The sequence below is a fragment of the Myodes glareolus genome, chromosome 3, assembly GCF_982192425.1.
Source record: "Myodes glareolus chromosome 3, mMyoGla1.1, whole genome shotgun sequence".
NCBI lineage: Eukaryota > Metazoa > Chordata > Mammalia > Rodentia > Cricetidae > Myodes > Myodes glareolus.
In genome coordinates this window covers 77,911,694-77,934,493 of record NC_142028.1, presented here as the reverse complement: position 1 = coordinate 77,934,493, position 22,800 = coordinate 77,911,694, and the positions used below count along the sequence as shown (strand labels likewise).

Sequence of the window (22,800 nt, the reverse complement as noted above, 5' to 3'; positions counted from 1 at the left end):
TCGGCTGATGCCAGGGAGTCTCCATGAGGATGGTGGCAGGAGTTGGGGATTAAGAAGAGGAGCCAGGAAGTGGAGATCTTCATCGTGTTCTCTCCTAGACATGACACAGGGTAAGCGACGGAGAATACCTGTCAAACCAGTGAATACAAGATGTGACTCATCTCACAGCTGAGAAGTAGGTCCCTGATAACAGCAAGTGTAGATGCCAACTGGACAGGAAAGTAGAAAAGCTTATGGTGGTTCCCACTGTCCTCTTGAAGATTCTTCTGTGTCTACTCCACTGTTGGGATGCTGTGCAGGGACGCAAGAGCCTGTAGATGACCAGATGGGCTTCCATGGCGATAGTAGAGAAGCAGGCTTCCCAAAAGCAAGAGGGCTAAGCCGGAGAAAAATCAACACTGCTAGAGACTGCCACCAGAGGGCACCCTGAGTACATGACAGAGAATTCTAGCCTCCTGAGCAGTTTTGGCCTTTTCTCTCCGGAGGCCACAGACCCTGAGGAACCGGAAGAGCGCCTGAGCTGGGGGTGGGGGGCTAGTTACCTAAATGTACTAAGTAAATCATCCATTTCTACAACTAGATGATACTGAGGAAGGCTTGATCTGGGAGAAGAATTCATCAAGGTCATAAAAGTCTTGTGTCTATCATAGACGAAATCCTAGCGTTGATCTTGAACCCTCGTCCTGGCCCATACTGAGTCCTGGTCCTTGATTGTGGAATGAATTGGGCCCTGGTCACACTCCGAGCCCTGGTCCTGATTTGTCAGTGTGCTGAACCTACTCTTTATTACCAATTTCTCCGATCCTCTTCCATAGGCCTTCGTTACATACCCTGGTCCTCCTGACCCTTATTACATGTGGAGCTGGACCTAGACACAAACTAACTTTTGATCATGGATATGCATCAGCTTCTGTTTTGATTATAGACTAAGCCCTGGCCCTGCTAACAAACAGCACTGACCCTGGTCCATGTACTGAGCCCTGACTGACAAAATCCCCATTCTGACTCTGGCCATAGACCTTGGCACATGACAAAGATGGAACTTTAATCCTGATGACATTCCATCTCAATCACTATGCTTTGCCCTCCTGACACTCCCCTGACATGAAGATATGTGAAGACTCCTATCAGGTCTTCCTCCCCCAAAGGAAGTAATGCCCAGAACACTTCTGCAGGGACAAAAGGAATCCTAGGTCTCTGGTTTGCCCAGAATCTTCAGGTCCTTGGGTCTCTGGCAGGGCAAGCAGAGAAAGGCTGGTTCTAGAACATCTGAGCTACAAGGGAAGAAGGGCAGCTAGGATTCTCAAGGTATCCCAGGTGCTCCAGGGTGGGTCTAGCTGGGAAGCCGGCACAGGAGCCTCTTCCATCTGCTCCTAGGGCTGCCTTAGATCCTCAGACAAGTCTCTGCTGCTTCCTGGGCTCCACCCTCTGCTACCTGTCACAGAAAATGTGAGGTGACATTCCACGTAAAAAAAGAAATCCAGGCCATAATGGAGATCCCAGAAACCTAAGTCCTGTTGCAGAAAGAGAAATCTCCTCATTCTGGAAACTCCCTTTGGCTGGTCACTCCACACAGGCAAGAAAGAAGTGAGGCTTGCACAGATTAGCCTCGGGTTGACAGGGGATATAGCACAGGGGTAAGGTCCCCTAAGGTCTCTGTTTGTTTCTGGGGTTTGATGTGTGCTAGGGATGGGAGACCCACAAAGGGACACTGCCCTTCTCGGGGACTGGCATGGGTGATCTTCCCCTGCAGGGTCTCTCTAGACTCTGCCAGGCACATGGGACTTCAGGTTCACCTAAGGAGGTACTAAGGGTGAGTGAGCGTGGCGGCTGAGCCAGACAAGAGCTGGGGCGGAGGAGGGGGGCAGCTTGAGTCAAAAAACGCTGACGCTGAAGACAATGAGCTCTCCAAGGCTGAAGCAACTCATTTGGTCCCGGCCACGCTTTATTAAATTCTCATAAACCTGTCAGGGGGGACAGGGCTCGCTTCAGTTTACCTCATTAGCCCGACACAATGACAGTGCGGGGGTGGGGAGGGGCGGCAAGGGGCGGCCTGTGCTCAGTGCTGAGAACCGAGCCAGCCGGGAAGATAATTGAATTAAGTGGCTTTTGTTAATGGTTTTTAAGACTCCGAAGTGTAAATAACATTTAGGGGCTTTCTTTTAATGGGGCTGGGGTTTTAGAGACCCAGGGAGCTTTAGAGGATGCCAAGTCTGGCCACTGCCCTTCTCCCCGAAGCTAAGGGAAAGTCCCTGGATATGTTGAAGTTATCCAGGGAAGGGTGCAAGGCCGCACAGAGCCAAAGGTGAGAGCACTTCCTGGTGGTCTTTGAACAGAGACACAAAGAGGAGGTCATCAGCAAAAGGGGCATAAATGCAGGGGGCTGGCTGTGATGGTCTACTTGGTCCCGGAATGCCACTCTTGGGAAAATTGGCCTGGGGTATCTCTGGGATGTTACTGACACCTGGCCTGTGAGAGTTCAGAGGGCTTGACCTCAAGAGTCTACGGGACAAATTGGGAGTAGAAGATTCTGGCTTTATTGCCTGGGAGCTGGTACATTCTCCAGTGCAAGGTGTGTGGGAAGGCTATGGGCTTGGGTTTCCAGCCTTTGCATAAGGAGGAAACTGAATTCCAGACTTCCCAAAGGAGTGTAGCCTGGACTGAGCCATATGAGGTGCCTACGGGACCAACGAGCGGGCTTAGTGGGTCAAAACATTTGCCATGAATGCTGATAACCTGAGTTTGATCCCCAAAGTCCACACGATGGAAGGACAAACTGTCCTTGGGCCTCCACATGTGCACTGTGCATACATGTACAACCTGCACACCCACACACATGCACACTGAATAAACTGAAATGCAATAAAAGGAGGACCCTGCAGATGGGGTGATCAGCTTGCTGGCCTAAAGTAACAGCAGACAGGAAACTGGGTGCCAGAGAACAGGGACATGGACAAAAACTGTTTTAGAAGCCACCCCCCTGGACTTACTCAGTCCCTGCTTCCTCGAGAAGCTTCATCTTTCCTACACCCACATACAAGACCAGATCCTAGGAGTTGGCTAGGCCGGAAGCAAAGAAGGGCTCCAGGCTAGGTCCCCAGGAGGCAAGGTGAGACAGAACTGGCCATGAGCCAGCCTACAAAGGGTTAAGGTGCTAATCGCCCTGTATGCCCTGTATGCGACAAAGGGAAGTGGGTTTTCTGATCCAGAAAGGATCAGTCCATGGGATGCCCCATCAGGCCCTTCAGCGTGAAATTACACCCCAGCAGGGGGTTCTCCCCTCCCCCTATACACACTGCCCTCATGGGCCTGGCACGGGATTAGGGCCTGGAGTCATCAGTTTAATAGACCCTGCCTCCCTTCTCCATTTTTTCTGCCCCTGAGGGCTCCATCCTGCCGTAGGCCTGGACCAGCCTTTTTCCCTACTGTCTGTTTACCTGACTATTGGTCTGTCTGTTCATCCCTAATTATCGGTCTAATCATTCTACCTGTCTCTTGGGCTACGGCCTAACCTTACACTCTGTTTTAATACATTTATACTCTTGCGTTTTCACTTTGAGACAAGTATCACTGGGTAGCCCAGGTTGATTTCAAACTTAATCCTCATGCCCGCATCTCCCAAATCCTTCTAACCTTCAATCAGCACTCAAATGTATATATTTCTTTTTTTGTTTTGTTTTTGTTTCTGTTTTTTGTTTCAAGACAGGGTTTCTCTGTAGCTTTGGAGCCTGTCCTGGAACTAGCTCTTGTAGACCAGGCTGGCCTCGAACTCACAGAGATCCGCCTGCCTCTGCCTCCCAAATGCAGGGATTAAAGGCATGCGCCGCCACCACCCAGTATTATGTATTTCATTGCTCATCTATTTGCTGTCTGGATCCTCATTAATACAAAGGCATATTAGTATCAGGGACTCCATCCCATTCACTGCTGACTTGCATGGAAGGCATCTGGCCAGTAAGCGAATGATGTGCCCTAACTATTAGTTCACTGAGCCCACTCCCATTTACCTTGCAAGTTGATGTGTGGTCCCTAAACACTAACATTGATGATTGGATTGAAAGGAGAAAGCTAAAGCCTTTACTAGGATCAGGCCATGTCCTTAGAAAGAGATGGGTACTGTGATATGACCTCTGCCTTAGGCCCAGCCTCATCACTTAAGGATGCTATTACTGAGACAGGCCAGAAAAGGGACAGACAGATTCACTTGACCTGCTTTATTAAACCACTACTAGGCCTTTGTCATGTATGTACCCCTAAGCCCCATTTATGTACACCGGTGGGAGTACCCAACATGGGCAGGATCCTAGATGGAACAGTAAAGGAGATTGGAGGTGATTATTGTACAGAAGGAAAAAAGATCCAGCCTGATACTGGGAAACTAAATCTATCTGAGGCAGGTGGAGATCACTCTGCCCAAGCTAAAACCAGAGGCCCAGAAAAAGTCAGAACCTACTCGAGGCCATATTGCCAAGTCCGGACAGGAACCAGGTTTACCAGGGGCCTGGCAGGATTGTCTGTCACATAATTATTCCAGTTTAGTTCAACGCGTTTGGTATTGGCTGGACACCAGTTCTGAGCCAGGTCCTGTGCCAGGCCAAGCCTTGCTCATGGCGTTTCAGCTGGGAAACAGACTAGAATTGCACGCAAGTAGTCAAGAAGGGCGGGAGGAGGGGATACCATCTCCCACCCATGGGCAGTGTTTTTCCTGGAGTGTGGGAGATCAGAAGGGTCAATACGTTTTCCCCAGGACGAGAAATCAGCAGAATCAAAGACACATGGAAAGGATGCAGTATGTGAGATGCTGCCTGGTAGAGTCTGGTGCACAGAGGCATGCTCCTCACGGTCCAGTCCTGGGACTGGACCAGGTCAAGCCCAGTGAGGAGCCTGCTGGGTGGGTAGATTTCAGCTCATTGTAAAGAAGTTTCCTGAAGCGAGCTGTCCAGGAAGGTGGGAGATGATCCCCAACCCTCTGGGGACTCTTGCCCTGGATTAGGGCTGAAGAGAGCCCCGAAGATGTCTGTTCTGAGAATCTGAATTTAGCAGTCCCCAGACTATCAACAGACCTGACCCTCGAGCAGGCAACCCCAACACCACCTGTCTGTCTTCGGGTGACTGAGGTGAGGGACAGAAGAAGAGAAGAGAGCCAAGTCACTGTCCGGGTATTTCCAGTTCTGCCTGAATCCAGTCTCCAGCCAGCTCAGTCTGGGGACTTTAGTAAGAGTTCAAGTCCAAGCCAGACTACAATAGATGTGCAGCTCAGGGGAGGCTTTTCCCAATAGCCCGCAGTCCTGGAGCCAGGCTAGATTCTCAGCTGCGTAGTCTTTCTCACCAAGGGTTGGCTGAAGGTAAAGCCAAATGTGGCGAGCCATTCATTCATTCAGTCCTGGCTAGGCCCTGCCTTCAGATGGTGGTGTGTGCTGGGAAGAGGCCCAGGATTGAGACCCGCCTGCCCTGCCCCTTCTAAAAGAATGAAATCCCTCTTTCATCTCTCCCTATTGTCATTCATCCACCTCGGCTAACCTGGATTCTTTCTGAAGCTGTGTGGCTCCAGTTTCCAGTTCTCCCCTTCTGGAGAATCTTAGGTAAGAAAGCATGGCTGCTCTTCCTCCCCCTGCCGGGCTCACACTGTGGGGAATCCCTGAAATGCCGGGGATGACCTGCGAAGGACCCAAACTTGCAGGTCTATTGGCCCATTCAGGTTGGGACAACAACAATAAGTAGCTTTGTGCACACACGCTCAGGCTCACACGCACCCACACACACGCCCCACACGAGCTCTTTCCATGAACAGCTCTTCAGCTTTCTTGCCAAGATAAAGGAGCCACTGGGCGGTCAGCCCTCAGGAGGAAATACGGCTCCTGTGGGCTTTGTTGTTCCAGACTTGTCTTGGAAAGGATCCCAGGCTGGGGTGGCAGTTTCCCCGCTGCTGGAGGCAGGGTAGAGGGCGGCACAACTTCCCTGAAAGGCGGAGAAAACCCAGAGTGAGGCTTAGAGTCATAAGTGACAGCAGGCAGCTTAATCCTTCATTTCCACCATCAGCTCTCTGGGTTCTCACAAACTAGGGTTCAGTAGAGAGCACCTCATTTTACAGGCGATGAAAAAGATTCACAGAAACCTAGCAACTTTTTTTTTAATCAACCTTTATTTTATTTTATGGGTAGATGTTTTTGCCTGCATATGTTTGCCCACCATGTATGCCCGGTGCCTGCAGAAACCGGAAGTGGGTTCGCATCCCCTGAAGATAGCTAGACAGTTGTGAGCCTTTGTGCTGGTGTTGGGAGCCAACCCCAGAGCCTCTTAACTGCTGAGGTGCTCTCCCTCTGAAGCTTCTACTAGAAAGAAGACATCTACTAGAAAGGAAATAACCTTGGCAAAACCCCCTGATGTTGGCTTTATTATTAACCCCAAGTGACTCTGGATACAGTAGCTCCTTAGTGGGTCCCATGTCATCACACTCAGCCATATGGAGAGGTGTGGGTGTGGAGAGGGAAGCCCCAGCTAGAAGCGGAAATTTGGGTAACAGAAGTCAAGGGCTCCTCAAAGCCTACTGAGTCAGCTGAGGGAGACAGCAAGGAGGGAGCAGCTACCTAATCCATTATAACTGGGGCCATTATAAAAATGAGATGCAGAGGTGCTGTCACAGGCCTTTCCTCCCAGCACTTGGGAAGCAGAGGCAGGAGGGGGCTCCATAAATTCAAGGACAGATGATCTTCAATGGTGGTTTCCAGGTCAGCCAAGACAACATGGTAGGAGCTTGTCTAAAACAAGGGGAGGCGGGCAGTAGAGGCCTCAGCGGGTAAATCATGCAAGTCTGGTGGCCTGAGCTCAATCCCTGGACATGGTGACTGTTTCGGCAATTCCAGCACTCCTCTGGCAAGATGGAAGTCAGAGACAGGAGAGCAACCAAAAGCTCACATATGTAGCCCAGCAGCGGAAACAAGAGACCCTGCTTCAAAAAGCAAACAAAACAGATGGGAGAAGACAAGCAACTCCTGGAGGGTTGTTGCCAGACTTTCACGTGGATGCCAGCGCACGTGTGCACCTCCCCCCCCCCGTTCACACACAATAAACAACAACAACAACCAATCTTTAAAAGTAAATAAATGAATAAGAAATTCAAAGACAGCCACACCTGAGCATTGTGAGGCCTTCTAGCCCAGGATCCTTTGTGACTCACTGGCACCATGAAGATAGCTCGAGAGGGGAGGGGGGAGGCTGCTGTGTGTGAGGGGTGGGTTCTGGGAAGACCCTGGGATGGGTGTGTGGGAGTGGCTGTGGATGTACAAAGGGCAACTGGTCTGGCTGGACTCCAGGATACCATCTTCACAAGTACAGGACAACAATCACCGAGGAATTGTTGGGTCCAAGCTGACCTCTCTCTCAAGAGGCCTGTCTACCTCTGAGCCTTTGGTGGGCTGTCTGGATGTGGGAAAGCCAGGAAGAATGCATTTCTGAGGGTGGAATAGGTGTGCTGGCCAGAAGTGTCTAGAAGGCAGGCTGCAGGCTGCCCTGGTGTTTATAGAGCAGTGCAAGTGTGAGACACAGAGAGAGGTGGCTCCAATTGGAAGTCAGCATATGGGGGCTGGGGGTAGCATGTGTGCGAATGGGGGTAGTGGGTGCGAGAATGCGCACATTCCCTGAAGGCTTGCCTAGGTACTGGCTGCCCCCTGCTGTCTTCCTACTGATGAGGGGTTCTCAGGTGAGGAGCTCCACCCCCACCGCAGCCCCAAGGCCTTTGTGGGGCCACAGCCCCTTGGAGGTACATTCTTGCTCACCACAGGGTGGGCAGAGCCACGGTGCAACCTGCTAGGCCGCTGGGGTGATCCCAGGCCAGTGGTGTCAGGTTCCCTGTGCCCCAGCCCTCCCTCTTCAGCCCTCTAAGAGCCTTTGTTGGAAGTTCAGACAAACTTGTCAGGGGGGCGGGCAGGAGGCCGCCTCCTAATCGGCTTTCCCAGAAGCCAAAGGAGAATGAAAGATTAGGGGTGGGGGGCTCTAGCCCCGGGCAGCTCTGTGGGAAAGAGTTGGGGAAGGTTTCCCCAGCCCTGAAGCGGTCCCTCCCAGACCCTGTCAGCAGGTGTTCCTTCCACCTGAGCTAAGGAACCAGACTCCTAATCTAAAAGAACGTGGGCCAGTCCATGTATAAAGGGAGAGTCCAGATTACACTTCGAGGAAAATTCCTCTTACCCCTCACTCCCCATTAATATTATGGTGGGGCACACCCTTGCCCAGCTTCTACCTCCTCGAATGCCTTCTTATGCTTTACAGCATCTGAGTCTCCTGTGAAGCAGGTCAGACATAGTTAAGAGCTCCCATTCAGCAGATGAGGAAGGCTGAGCCCTCAAGAAGGGCCCATAGTAAACAATAAGTAGTAGGTTTGCCCTGGCTCTGTCCTGGAGGTCCTGACCTCTAACTTCTCTGTATCATTTTATTTAATCACATGGGCCATCTCTGTGTTGGCAACCGCCAACGTTAAGAGTGTGAATTTCAAGGTTAGCTGGGCCCTGACCTCAGGTGGGCATTGCTGCCTAGTGGTCCTGGATAAGCTGTGGAATCACATTGTACCTCGGTTTCCCCATATGTCAAATGGGGGTGATAATAAGATCTACCTCGCAGAGTTGTGCCAGAATCAAGTGGCTGCACAAAGAACATGCTGAATCAAGTCCGTACCAACAGCCCAACTACCATGTTCCCCTAAGTATGTGGCAGGCTCCTCCTACATGCCAACAAGAGCCAACAGTCTTCCCATCTCCTAGAGTAGGGTACCTACCCTGCAGCTGGGTCAAGGGCCTAGGAGCACCTTTGGGCCTTCCCATCCTGCCGTCACCATGGTGATTTTATCTCTTGTACCTCTCACTAGTCAGCCCTCGTCTGTTCATGTTGTCGTCCTTTGTCCTACCACCCCCCAGGCTCCATAGACCAGACTGACACTACTGTCCCTTATCAGGACATAGCAGTGGCCTCCTCTCTAGTCTTGCTCCTTGCTATGACCCTTCAGGCACAGAAGATGAGGAACGTGAAGTTGCCAAAAGACAAGTTCAATCACTCCACCTACCCAGTTTCCTCTAGCCTGGGCTAGGCTCTAAATTCAGCTTCCTTTTGTTATTTGTCTTCTAGATTTTTTTTGAGACAGGGTCTCACTGTAGCCCAGGCTGGCCTGGAGTCTACTATGTGGCATAGGCTGGTCTCCAACTTAGGATCCTCTTCGGCCTCATCCTCCCATGGGCTGAGATCACAGGAGTGCAACCCCACACCCAGCTCTTCCGCTTCCCTTTCTAGGGAGCCCGCTGTCCTCCAGTCCCACCGTGGTGTTTCCTGAACTCAGGACCCAGTCCTGCATCTTGGATGAACTGTGCCTCTACCAGGACCCTTCCTTCCTTTATGAACTCCTGAGAAACACCTGACATATGGGGCTCAGGCTATGCCTCTCTCCTAAAGCCCCTTGCTGACCTCCCCATGCTAAAATAAGGGCTCTCTTCTCTGTTTCCACAGTTCCTTGTATTTTGAACTCCAAATCACCCCAGGCTGTGATTGACAAGGCACATTTTAGGTTGTTTTGTTTTCACACTTGTTTCTCTGGACCCAGCACCCAACATGGGACTAGGCACACAGCAGGAGCCCAGTCAATGCTGAAGAAAGAGTGAGGGATTTGAACTGCTGTGTCACCAGAAACCGCGGTGCCAGGGAAGGTGTGTCTCTCGATGCTGAGGTATGTAGGGAGCACTGGGTGGCTCAAGGCCCAGGTGGGAGCTATGGGAGATTTGGGGCGACATTTGATCTGTCAAGGAGGTGAAGGGGGATGCTCCCCGCACTAATCCTCAGCCCCACTAGGGAAAGGAATGCAGCTCCTGGGGTCACAGTGACCTGGGAAGTAGGGAGAGAGGGCCCACCCTGGAAAATCCAGTAGATAGCCCACCTGCATACTCTTGAGGCCTGCTGGGGTTCTCCTACCAAGACCTGTCAGAGGGAGCTCACAACCTCCAAGCCTCAGCTCCACACAGCACAATTCCTCCTGATAAAGGGTCTGTGCAGACACTCTGGAACTCAGAGAAGGAAGGTAGGGCCAGTAAGGTGAGGACCAAAGGGTGAATATCTCTAATTCTCTTTCGTTGTTGTTTTTGAGACAGGGTGTCTCTGTGGTCCTGGCTGTCCTGGAGCTTACTCTATAGACCAGGCTGGCCTCAAACTCATAGTCATCCATCTGCCTCTGCCTCCAGAGTGCTGGGATTGTACGTGTGTGCCACCATAACCTGCCTTCCTTTTCCTTGAAATGAAGTAGGAGAAATCAAAATTTCACAACACAAACTTCTGAACTGTGCGCTTTTTCTGCAATTATCACCTGTATACCCTGTCCCCTGACTATCACTGTTTTCTTCTCTTTCGGAAGCCCACAAATGCCTGCAGACCCTTGAGCTCGTGGTACACAGGTCCTCATTCCTATACATAGACTTCCAACATATATATATATACATACATATATATATATATATATATATATATATATATATATATATATATATATATAAATACCTGACCACTGCTGCAACTCCCTCTCCACCTCTTGCATGTCTTGCACACTTCTTGCTTGCTTGCCTCTGATGATAAAGAACTCACTCCACTCCAAGGCCCCTGTTCCACCGGAAAGCAGCTCTGACTTTTTTTTTAAATTTTATTAACTTTATTATTTAAAAAAAATCTCTTACAAATAAATTAAAACATCACACACCAAAATTAACCAGACCCAAAGTCAATTCTTTTAGACCAGGTCTCCAGGGGCCTGGATGGCTGGCCTTGCACTCAGAACCCTCCTGCCTCCGTCTGTCAAGGGCTGGGATGGTAGATGTGTACCACCATGCCTAGAAACTCAAATGTGCTTTCCTAGTATTCAGCTTTGCCTTTAGCTTGTTGGAGGCCTCACAGATCCTCCTGGTCTCGCAGCCCTGCAGAACCATCCCCCAGGCTACTCCAAATATCGGCAGGGGTCCCCTGCTCCAGACTGCCCTGTCACCTGTCCTTGGGTGAACCCCCAAAAAGGCCAGAGAAGACAGAGATGTACCTATACTCCCTGCTTCCAATGACTTCTCCAAAGTGACCCAAGAGCTACAGACAAGTAAGAATCATGGAGATTGTTGCGAGGCCAGCAGAGAAGCCACCTGTCACAAGGCAGACTTGCACTGTGTCCCTCCAGTCATTGTGAGAATCTGAAACATCACCTACTCAGCCCCTGTGAGCATCTCTGGGAATGAATATGGGTCAAGGGCTGTGCTGCCAGGTTCTCTTTTATTAGCCAATTAGGACAAAGAACAGGTCACAACATCACAGGAGGTAAGACCAAAGGACTGACAGACAGATACACAGGACAGAGCATCATGCTGTGCTACGCAGGGGGGCAGGGTAAGGGGAAGAGAGTGATTGGAGTGTTGTTTCTTCAACTAACAGAATAAATAAATACAATACACTGTGTTCTTGCCACAGGCTGGTACACCCTCTAAGCACAAAAGGTCACAAAACAGCTGGTTTAGAAAGCAGTCAATATTGCTCGGCAGCCTCTGCATAGAGGTGGGGACCCAGGCTCCTGGACCATGCTCTAGGAGAGTGAGGAAGCAAGACAAAAGAGACCTCGAAAAAGAAGGAGCAGAGATACAAGACTTTCATAGAAGGGCTTGTAAGGGTTCCATCCTCAGACTCTCTGTTCTGAGTGACTGAGAAGCAGGCTAGTAGGCCTGGGAGAGAGTCCATCAGCAGTGTCTGATAGGCAGGCCCGACCCAAGCTTGTGCCTTTTAACTCCTCCAAAGAATCATGCCCTCTAGTCCTCCCGAGGCAGCATGGTTAGCTCTCTCCCAGCCTTTCTCTTTCAGCTGCTTTGAGGTACCTGACTCTGGTACCTTAAATTAACCTCGCGATCCTTGAGGGTAAAACCTGCACGTATCTTCCCTTCCTTCTCTGGCTATGCGTCAGCAGAAAATGGCTGACAAAAATCTAAGAATGTTTCCTAAAAGCCTAGGTAGCCCCGGCTTCTACCATGACAGAATTCAACTCCAGGAGGCCTTGCTTCATCTGGGAGAACCGGTAATGCCTAGAAATGCTGAGCGCCAAGTCCCAGCGACAATCATTTGTACCCAGGAATAGACAAACTGTTTCAGTCCTGTGCCTGGTCCTGTTTCAAAATCATGTCTTCCTGAAGCTAACCACAATCCCTTAGCCATGGGCCACTGAACCCTCCCCGGCCCAGAACCCCTTCTGTCTCCCTGTCCAGGTCGCTCCTTCTCTGATATCCCCACAGCTTTGGTCCCACCTTCAGATCCAAGGGAGCTACCCCTCACTCAGAAACCCTCAACTGCCTGTCTTTGGTGCTTACTGCATGGAAGTGGGATATTAGACTAGATTCTAGGCCTTTCTGCCCCACTTCTCATGAGGTCATCCCTCCTGTTCAATGGTCCACTCATGATCGCCTCTCCTATTAGAGCCCATGCTTTTCCTAGCTCAGGTTATTGATCTCCCGGCTTTTTACTGGCTGAAGCCTTCTCTTCTTACCCCAGTCCAGACTGACCTTATTAAGGCGGGCACTGCTGACTCTGTAGGCCAGTCCTGACAGGCCACCCTCTAAGTGTGGGGTTGAGGGTTCAGTGGTGAGCCAAAATAACCTAATTCATCTTGTCTACCCCAACAATGGGCATGGAAATGGAGTAAGCCTCCCCCCTCCCCAGGCTAGCACTGGAATCCAAGAAAAGTAGGATCGAATCCAGATTATCTCAGCTAGAAAGGAGCCATTACACTTACAGGGAAACTGAGTCAGTATCCAAAGAGAGCTTCGTGTACGCGGGACGCATTGCTTCCCAGTAAAACAGCTGTTAATGTTCGAGCCTACACATCAGGCTTCGCAACTGCTGTGCTGAGTCACTGTTACATTTAAATAAAGGCCTCTGTCCTCCAAGGCTGTGGGCACAGAATGCCGGGTGGTTGGGAATGGACAGAATCTGATAAGTCTTCTTATCCAGACAAGACAATCCCAGAAAGCACTGGACTTGCCCAAGGTTCCACGACCCGGGAAGGGAAGGCTACAGAGCAAGGTTGCCTAGACCTGAAGGAATACCCCTTACCATGCCAGTGACTACCTGTGGGACAGGAAGCCGTAAGATTTCTCTCACTGCTAAGGAACTCCAGAGCCTTGCCATGATGCCAGCCATTCTACTGCCAGACAGGCCAATGACATCACGTGCCCCTCTACAATCTGGGTTGGTACTTCCAAGATCATTAGTAAGAGAAGAAGGGGTGACAAGCCCTTCCTGATATCCGGGAGACACTGTGGGGCTAGGGCTTCCTTCTGCCTGTTGCTCCATGGCCTCTCGGTAGGGCTTTGTTGAATCTTGGGACATAGATTGGAAGAACTGCCTACATAGGGTTTGGGCTAAGGGGGTAGGTAGGCAGGCAGGGCAGGAGGGAAACAGGAAGGAACAATATTACTAAAACCAAAGCCACAACCCCAAACAAAACACTATTTGAGAATACAGGACACTAACACATCCAGCACCAAAGGAAGAAACCAGAGGTGGAGGGAAGGCATAGCAGTTAGATCCAGGTAGGCAGGGAGACAGCCTCAAGACAGAGGCAGTGGGGGGAGGAGGGCCAAGGGATGGAGAGAGGGACGAAGGGAGCAAGGGAGGGAGGGAGGGAGGAAGGGGGAGGGAGGGAGTTTCAGAGGCAAGGGTAGTAGTGGCCATGTGATGGGAGCAGGGGAAGGGGCCTGGGGCAGGCAATGCCTGAAAATATAGTTTTATATATTTATATTTATATCTCACATTCCACACATCAACTTACTAGTGGGGAGGGCCAGGAGGGAGGAGACAATGCTGAGGAGGGGATCGAGCCAGTTGCTCACCTCCTCCCCGTTTGACCTCCATGGGGTCCAAGCAGGGACATGCAGAAGATATGTGGGTTTCACCTGGGCCTGGGACTCTGCAGAAGGGACACAGGGTGAGAGGACTCCAGGCCCCAGCAACCCTGAGCTCTCAAGATTAGTTCTGGGAGAGCCTTCTGGGAATAACCACGGGACTGAGACAGGGGCACACACAAGACCACGGTTGGGTTGGAAGCCAGACAGTCAATTGGGAAGTGTGTCCAGTCCCAGGGAGGCCGCGTGCTGCTTGGCCCGGAGGCGAAGGTTTTCAATGCTTGTGGTTTTACTGTTCAGGGCAGCTGAGGCAGGTGCCAGGCCTGTAGGGGGCGCCGGCAGCAATGGGGACCCCCAGACACCCTGGTGGGCAGCAGCAGCGGCTGACAGGGATTGGTAGTAGGACTGGCAGTGCAGTGAACTCAGTGGGGCCATGTTGACACCTAGGTAGGGCACCGCAGCAGCCGCAGCTGCAGCCGCGGCGGGTGCCGAGCCTCCCACTTCGAAAGATGAGTAGTGTACCAGGTTGTTGGTGGCTGCCATGTGCTGGCGAAACTGCTCCTGGAGGCGGAAGAGGCTGAGCGGGGACGAGGAGTAGGAATGGGAAGGGCCCAGGAGGCCTCCCCCTGGTGCTGCAGGAGTCATGGGCAGGCTGCCTGGGGAATCTGCAAGCAGAGAACAAGAGCCAAGTACTCAGAACAAGAGGATTGGCCTTGGAGGACACGGGTCCCTCGGCTTCCTTATCCCCTTGGTCCTGCAGTGAAGATAGTCTTTGGCTGACTCCATCACCATCCCATATTTATATATATATATGAAGGCATCCTCTAAAGTGATCCTCAGAATTTGGTTGGGAGGATCTTAGCTCCAGGGCTTGCCTGGGCACCCATGCCTGAGCTCCTGGGGAGCCCCTTAATCTTTTCAAGGAATACCCAGGACTCTCATCTCCTCCCTCCATCCCTCACAGCCCCTGGACCCTCCTCGCCTAGCTTTGTGTTTGAATACACCTCATGTCAGAGCTCTGTTTCTTCTTAACGATGGCTTAATGATGGATGGAGGCTCCAGCCAGAGCAGCTTTGTGGAAAAGAGATGGATATGCCTAGCCCTAAAAAGAACCATCCCCAGCTAAGAGCAGTGCTGCACACCCTTAATCCCAGCACTCAGGAGGCAGAGGCAGCTGGACCTCGTTGAGTTCAAGGCCAGCCTGATCTACATATAGGAAGTTTCAGGTCGCTGGAGCTACATAGTTAAAAAAAAAAAAAGAGAGCATCCTCTAGATCAGAGGTTCTCAACCTTCCTAACAACCATAAAATTATTTTTGTTGCTACATCGTAACTGTAAGTTTGCTACTGTTAGGAATCATAATGTAAAGATTTGTGTTTTCCAATGGCCTTAGGCGACCCCTGAGAAAGGGTCCTCCAACCCCCACAGTGGGTTATGACCCACAGGTTTTAGACCTCTCAGCAGACGCCCCTTCCACAAGAGCTCCCAATGAACTAGACCCTTGAGATGAAAAAGCATGGGCCAAGTCCCAAGAGAAGTTTGAATCAGGGTGAAATCTGCTGTACATGGGAATCTCAGTAACAGGACGGTATTGTGAGGAAGAGACCTGGTCAGTCATCCTCATCAACCTAGACCATGAACCCAATATGGACAAGTTCAACAGAACCGCCATATACTGGCTGCCCATGCATGCTTCAGCATTGCCAGGGGGTGGGGGTGGGGGTATGGTATTAACCCAGTACATCTATACAGACTGTTAAAATAACTGCTATATGGGGAATGGGCTCTAGCCTGTCCCTCGCCTGCAGCCCCCTCATCCTCCCTGCTGCCCAGCCCTTCTCCTGGAACTATCTATCTAGACCTTTCAACGACTCAGCCACTAGAGGGTGGACATGGGTCACAGGTCAGCTATAGTCAGTCATGCCTCACAGGTCATGCTCCTGAATGTCAGTGATTGACCCTCCTGCTCTGATCCACACCACACACTCAGGCCCATCATGCCAGCCTTGGCTAGTCTCCCTGATCTGTGGGTCACCTCCCACCCAAGCCTCACCTGCCTTGGGGCTGCCCCTCTTGCAGCCCAGCACCTTGCTCTCAGATCCAGGGCTCTTCTCTGCTTTGGCCTCCTCAGCCCCAGCGCGAGAGTCCTCCTCACGGTCTGGCTGATCTTCAGGGGCTGACTCACTGGCCGATTGCTCCGACAGACTCAGCTGAAGCTCAGCAGGGGGATCACCACTGGGCAGACTGGGAGGCTGTTCTGCCTCTAGCTGGGTGTCTGAGGCTGGTGCCTCCACCTTGCCTTCTCCGAGGGAGCCCTCCGCCTCCTTCTGTTTCTGGAGTTGTTCCTTCTGCAGGCTGCGCTGCTTCTTTCGGAACTTGGCCCTGCGGTTCTTGAACCATACCTGGGTGGGGTTGGGCGGGGCACAAAAAAGAGCAGTCAAGGGAGGAAAGACTGTACCCTGGGCACCAGGAGAAGTGTAGGTGATAATCCTCCACCCTATCTCACCTATCCTTTCCAAATAGGAATGAGGGAAGTAGGCATGTATCTCTGCACTGCCCTAGCAAACGGTAGGTCCTGGATAACTGGACACCAGTCTGATGGCTAGCACCCATCTGCAAGGTACAGTTGATAGAGTTGGACCCTACCTGCACGCGGGCCTCGGGCAGATTGGTACACATGGCCAGCCTCTCGCGCATCACCACATCTGGGTAATGAGTCTTCTGGAAGGTCTTCTCCAGGGCCTCGAGCTGCTGGGCTGTGAATGCCGTGCGACTACGACGTTGTTTGCGGTGCTGGGAGCCATAGCGGGCCTCCAAGATGATGTCTTGAAATGTACAGCCGTTGGAAGGCAAGCAGAGGGGGCCCATTTAATTATGGGAAATAAGTTTTGAATCTGATCCTGCTCTGATCCACTTTGGACACTCAAACAGGCATCAGAGCTGACCCCTGACCCTTGGAAATCACCTATCCTCTTTCCACTGGCTGGTATTGAAAATCTTTCCCTCCTGTCAACCTCCATTCTCAGAACTACCGAGCTAATTCAGCTCCACATGGCTATCAGGCACATGAGTTTGGAGGGTATCCTCCTGATCTAACTGATATTAAGGGTGTGCAGATAGGTAATACCTCAAGATCCTTAAAGTCTCAATATACTAGACCAAGAATGAAAACACATACTTTCAATCCTAGCACTCAGGAGGCTGAGACAAGGAGGCTTGTGAGTTCAAGTCTAGCCTGAGCTATACAGTGGAATAGTATATCCACTATTTTTTATATCTCAGAAAGAAAAAAGTCTTGAGATGCTGTAATATTTTGAGATGACATGTTGCTAATGACCTAAAAAACCCTGTCTCAATGATTCTGATATCCTGTGGGCCTTGGATTCTGGCTATTAAGATTTCCTAGCACCAGAATATTGACCCTTAGCCTTGAGCAGCCAGTTTGTCAGCTGGTGCTGATCTCGAGGATCGCTTAGGGGAATTCTCACCGGGCACACCATCCTCTCTTTTACATCAGCTCTCATCCTTTTCCTTGGTCTTTATGTCTCTGATGGAGAAACATTAGAGTCCTGGTCATATTTCCTAAGCAGAAAGCTAAGCCCTGGCAGGGCCCTCAGCACATAGGAAAGGTTTATTACACCCAGCCTGGATCCTCTCTGGCTGCTTTGTCAAGGAAAGAGAACAAATCCCCACACTGCAAGCTCAGAGGGGAGGGCACAGGCTTGACTTTGTGTTTGGTAACATGAAAACCAGCCAGAATGGTATCTCTCAGGCTAGTGTCTAGTCCTTTTCCCTTCTGCTGACTGGCACCTGGATTGTATGTTCCAATCACACACAAATTGACCCTGTTGATGCTGGAAGGAACTCAAGTTGGTTTTGCCTATGAACAATATCACAAACTCATCCTCTTGTGCCTCTGAAGTTGAGAAGCTTTTTACAAAACCCAAAATGGGAAATGGACAGCAAACTCTAGACTTTGGATACTGCTTCAGTTAAAGGAGAGACCCTTTATAACGTGTCCAAATCCTAGCCCAGGCTGGTCTGAGGTCATGGGTGCTACCCTTGGGCAGGAGAGGGAACAGGGACCACTTGTCAGATCCATTCTGGTGGAGAGACAGCAGCTCAGCATCCTACTGCTAATTCCAAGGACTATAAGGGGTGGAGTACTCAAGGGGAGAACAGCTCCCTAGGGCAGCACCTGCCGTGGAAGGTAAGATTTCTGTAAAAATGCCCTACTGCAGCTCATTGCCTCCTTCATTTTGGCATTTTGAAAGTGGGCTAAACACCCCAGTTCCTCTGTTCCTATCAGTGGGCATAAGATTCTGTCCTGAATCGTCTCTGTGCTATAGTCCTTGAGGTAGATGTCACTATCGTAGATATTATTATCACATTAGACAAAGGGAATTCACTCCAAACTAGGGAAGTAGCCATACTGGGGCAGGTCTGTACTGACCACTGCCACACTGGACACTAATGTCTATACTGAGCTAAGAAAGGTGACCAGGGACTCAGTTGCTCAGAGGCCTGGCAAGGCCTAAAGGAGTAGGACTGGCTGTCAAATACCCTGCCAGACTGGTATCTCAAGGCAGACATGGTCCTCAGACCCTCTCCCATCCCTGTGCCTGGTCTCCTGCCAATCCTTCCCCCTTTGCAGCCCCTTCAAAAGGCATCCGCCTCCTAGCCTGCTGGCTTTCCTTTCTTCACCAACCCAGCATGCTGCCCTGGACTGTCCACCATTGAATCTGGTCACCTTGCCCTCTCGTGATCTGTGGGCACTCGGTCTTCCAAGGGATTCCACGAAGTCCTTTACCACCACCTGGCATGGACATCAGTCCCCACACAACAGGATGGGTTTGGACTGGAACATCATAAACTAGGTGGCATCATTTTCTAGGAAATGTAGCCTACCATCGATGTCATTAACTCCTTCTCATACCCATTGTTATTATTTGGATATAAAATGGCCTGAAGGATCACATGTTAAAGACTTAGTCCCCAGATGGTTGCACTAATAAAAGGTGATTTGGTCATGAAACTGCTAACCTTATCAATGGATTAGTCCATTGATGAATTCATGGCCGAATGGACTGTCAAGAGACAGGCTAAGGTGGAGGAAGTGGGTGGGCCTCTGGGGGCATGTCTTGAGGGGTTTATCTTATCCTTGACCCATTCTCTCTGCTTCCAGCCTTCTGTGGGGTAAACAGCTTTACTATGCCGTGCACTTTCTGACATGAGGCCTTGATACAATCTCACAGCAAATGGAGCCAGTTGACCATGGCCCAAGACTTGTAAGACCATGACCCAAAATAAGTCTCCCCTCTTTTTAAGTTGTTTCTCTCCGATATTTCATCACAGCCACAGAAGCACTGGCACTGAAACCAGCGGAGAGGCAGTCAGAAGACAACCAGAAGTCAGAGGACTGGGCTACAGCTCTCTCACGGACGCTTGGGACTTGCTTGGGTCATTGAGTACTCTTGACTGTAAGCACAGCCAGGCTTTGCTGACCACTTCACACAGCCGGCCCGCTGTCCTAGCACTACCCCCGTCCTAGATGAAACTTGGGTTCAGAGAAGGAAGGTGAACGGGTAGACAACTAACTACAAGTCTAGCCCCACAGTTTTAGCCACATTGTCGTGTTCCGACCCCCACCCTCTCTGCTACTTTTTCTCTCTGAGTTTCAGTTTCTTTGTCTATAAAATGAAGTAGTAACCTTCTTCATGGGGCTTGAGGATGGGGAGAGAGAGAAAGAGAAAGAGATGGGAGAGAGCCGCAGAGCAGCCTGACATTTAGCCAATACTCATGGGGAGATACTTTGTATCTCCAGTCTACTTCTTTGCAGGTTTGTTATGCGGAACTGAAGGCTGAGGCAGCTCCAGGACCAGCACAGTGCAAGCAAGCAAGTACACTCACACAGACGTTATATAACTGTGCTGCCAAAACCAGCAGAGCACAGATTTTGGCTTGTCATCTATGTTACTAAGTGGCCTAAGGCGTTCTAAGATACCTAGAATAAGCTGCTTGCACGCCCCTCCCCTATTTGTCTTCTCTAGACTCCTTTTTCACTCCCCAGCATCTTGTCCCCATGGCCAGGCAGGTCCCCAGGGCCCTTACCAGCTAGGCGCTCAGCCAGTGTAAGCGCGTGCACCGATGGCCGGTAGTCAGGGGCATGCTGGGCCTGCTGGGCTGCCTGCTGGTGCAGGTTGTACATGGCGCTGAGTGAATTCATCGCATGTAGGGAGTAGCCATTCACCCCGTAGTGCTGCATGGCGGCATCCGCCTGCAGGTGGAAAGAGAGAGAAGGATCATGAGGCGAGGCTGTTGAATTCTATCCTGGGAGAAGCATGGACCCCAGCCCAGAACCTCAATGCCCACTTTACCCGAAGGACTTCTACACCAGATCAGAAGGTGCCCTTTTGCCTTGCCACAGAGTGCCCCAGGACTCCTCTTTCATTCACCTATCCATCCAGCCATTCACTCTGCAGGACTCGGGATGCCCAGTTAGACAGCTCGAGCTGGAATCACAGCTTTGGTCCTTTGGAACTTTGTGACTTTGGACATTTCACCTAACTTCTCTGACCCTCAGTTTCTGTATCCAGAAAAGGGCACTCACAATAGGGCTAACCTGGAGTTGCTGAGGACTAATATTTATGACACGGCCTGGGGTTTCTCTGTGTATCTCTGACTGTCCTGGAACTCACTCTGTAGACCAGTCTGGCCTCGAACTCACAGAGATTCACCTGCCTCTGCCTCCCTGAGTGCTGGGATTAAAGGCGTGCATCACCGCCCAGCTAGGAGTCCACTCTTTTAATCACACCACTGGGGGTGTGGAGACAGGGATGTCAGGAGTTCAAGATTATCCTCAGCTTCAGAGCTAGTTCAAGGCCAGCCTGAACCACAGGAGGTCCTGCTTCAAAATAAAACAAACAAGTTAGTCCTTGTGACTGCCCAATCCATTTGCTACATTATATAACCCTCTCCTCATTCACGTCCCCAGGCACTGACTCACGTGTACATCATTGACTTACTTTCAGCCTACACCACTGTGTTTCCCTGGAGCAAAGTCCAGAGCTGGAATCCCTACTGAGGCATTTGCTCTGATGAGAGGGTAATTTAAAACCCTAACATGCTTCACAGTCGTAAAACTATCACTCTTACTGTTACACATTCACAGGCATTACCTCTTTTATTCTCACAAATCTCCAAAAGGCAAGCAAGCCAAGAGCCACAAACCCCATTTGCAGGCTTAGGAAAAGAAAGTCTCCTTAAGGCAGACAGCCAATCCAAGGCCTGCCCCACTCCAAGTCACCAAGGTCACATTCTTTTGCAGTCAATTTCTCCTAGAAGGAGGTGTCAAGGAACACAGCCTTCCTAGTGAGATGTCTTATACAAGCAAGAAGCTGTCCAGGCCCCATCAGTCCCAGGTCACCTGGACCTTGTAGTCTTTTTCTGAGAGCACCCACCCTGCATCAGCTTGACATGTCAGTTTTGGAAAGTGACTCCATGTTTGCAGCCACTTGAAGACACAAAGGTGTATTTATTGCCTGGATAGAGGAGGTAGAAAGAGAAGGCTGAGATAATGCGGCTTCTTTTCCTTGGGGAATATGTCCAGCCATCTCAGCTCCCTGTTCTTACTGAAACAGACATATCTATAAACAACCATACAAACATAGACTATCACAGATAGCCCACACAGACATACATACAAAGACATGGTCGGCAAAGCATTCACAGAAACCATCTTACCTACCCAGAATTCAATGTCATCATTCCAAGTTTCACATACAAACATTCTCATAGGTGTCTATTCACGCAGCAGTCATCTATATACACAGATGTTATACCATACACATTGTACATTTATGTATTAGCTACTTGTTAAATACCCACTTACCAAGTACCAAAGCCCCTAACTCCATGTAACTTACATTTCAGGGACATAAAGATAAAATAAAAAAATCTATAAATTTTTTTATAGGTCTGACATCATAGGCATGTTATACCTCAGCTGTCTAGACACCCAGGCCTGAGATCATGAAAGGTCAGCCTGGGCAACTTAGTGAAACCTTGTCTTGAAACAAAAAGTATAAAAAGGGCTGGCATATAGTTCATTGGTAGGGCACTCACTCAGCAGGAGTATCCATAATGCCTTCAATTCAATCCCCAGAGTGGTGGTGAGTCTCTCTCTCTCTCTCTCTCTCTCTCTCTCTCTCTCTCTCGTGTGTATGTGTATGTGAAATTAAAAATATATGTATATGTCAGGTAGGAACAAATACTCTGAAGCAAAATAAGGCAGGAAGAGAGAACGACAAGAAATAGAGGAGAGATTATTTCAGAGATGTGAAGCAGGCCATGTGAAGCCAGGGAAAGGTCTTCCACACTGGAGAATCAGTAAGGACAAAGGCCCTGAAGTGTGAACAAGGCTGAGCCTAGGAAGCACCAGCACCAGCATATGTACGGGGGAGGAAGCTCAGCAGTCAAGAGCACTTGTTCTCAGAGGACCAGGTTCTCTTTCCAACATCCATATGGTGGTCACAATCATTCATAACTCCAATTCCTGAGACCCAATGCCGTCTTCTGGCCTCTGGAGCCACCAGGCACAACAGGTGGTGACATACGTACATGTAGGCAAAACATTCATGCATATAAAATGAAATATATAAATCTTAAACAAAAGGAAAAAGGAACACCACAATGGTGGGAGACACAGCAAGTGGAGGTTGGAGATAGGATGGCTGTTGCAGGGTGGTGCTGGGAGGTTTCTTGGTCCATCATAAAGAGTTTGGGTTTTTATCCTGAGTGTGATGGAAGGTCCCTAGAGAATCCTTTATAGAGAAGTAATATGGTATTATTTGGGTTAGGTATGTATTGTGTGTGCGTGTATGTACACACGCACATCTGTGCATGTGATTTG

At 50.2% G+C, this 22,800-nt stretch overlaps 1 protein-coding gene across 2 annotated transcripts; it reads right to left on the bottom strand.

Moving 5' to 3' along the window:
- Positions 1 to 14,099: 14,099 nt before the first annotated feature.
- Positions 14,100 to 20,154, bottom strand: Dmbx1 (diencephalon/mesencephalon homeobox 1). Of its 2 annotated transcripts, none has more exons than XM_048443898.2 (4): positions 20,001 to 20,154; positions 16,536 to 16,714; positions 15,943 to 16,291; positions 14,100 to 14,554 (listed from the first exon to the last, which is right to left on the bottom strand). In XM_048443898.2, exons 1-4 carry the CDS (start codon positions 20,152 to 20,154, stop codon positions 14,100 to 14,102), a joined length of 1,137 nt encoding a protein of 378 aa, XP_048299855.1. The 2 variants fall into 2 exon arrangements, with proteins under 2 accessions (XP_048299855.1, XP_048299854.1); XM_048443897.1 differs by having other exon boundaries at positions 16,536 to 16,731; positions 20,003 to 20,154.
- Positions 20,155 to 22,800: the final 2,646 nt, after the last annotated feature.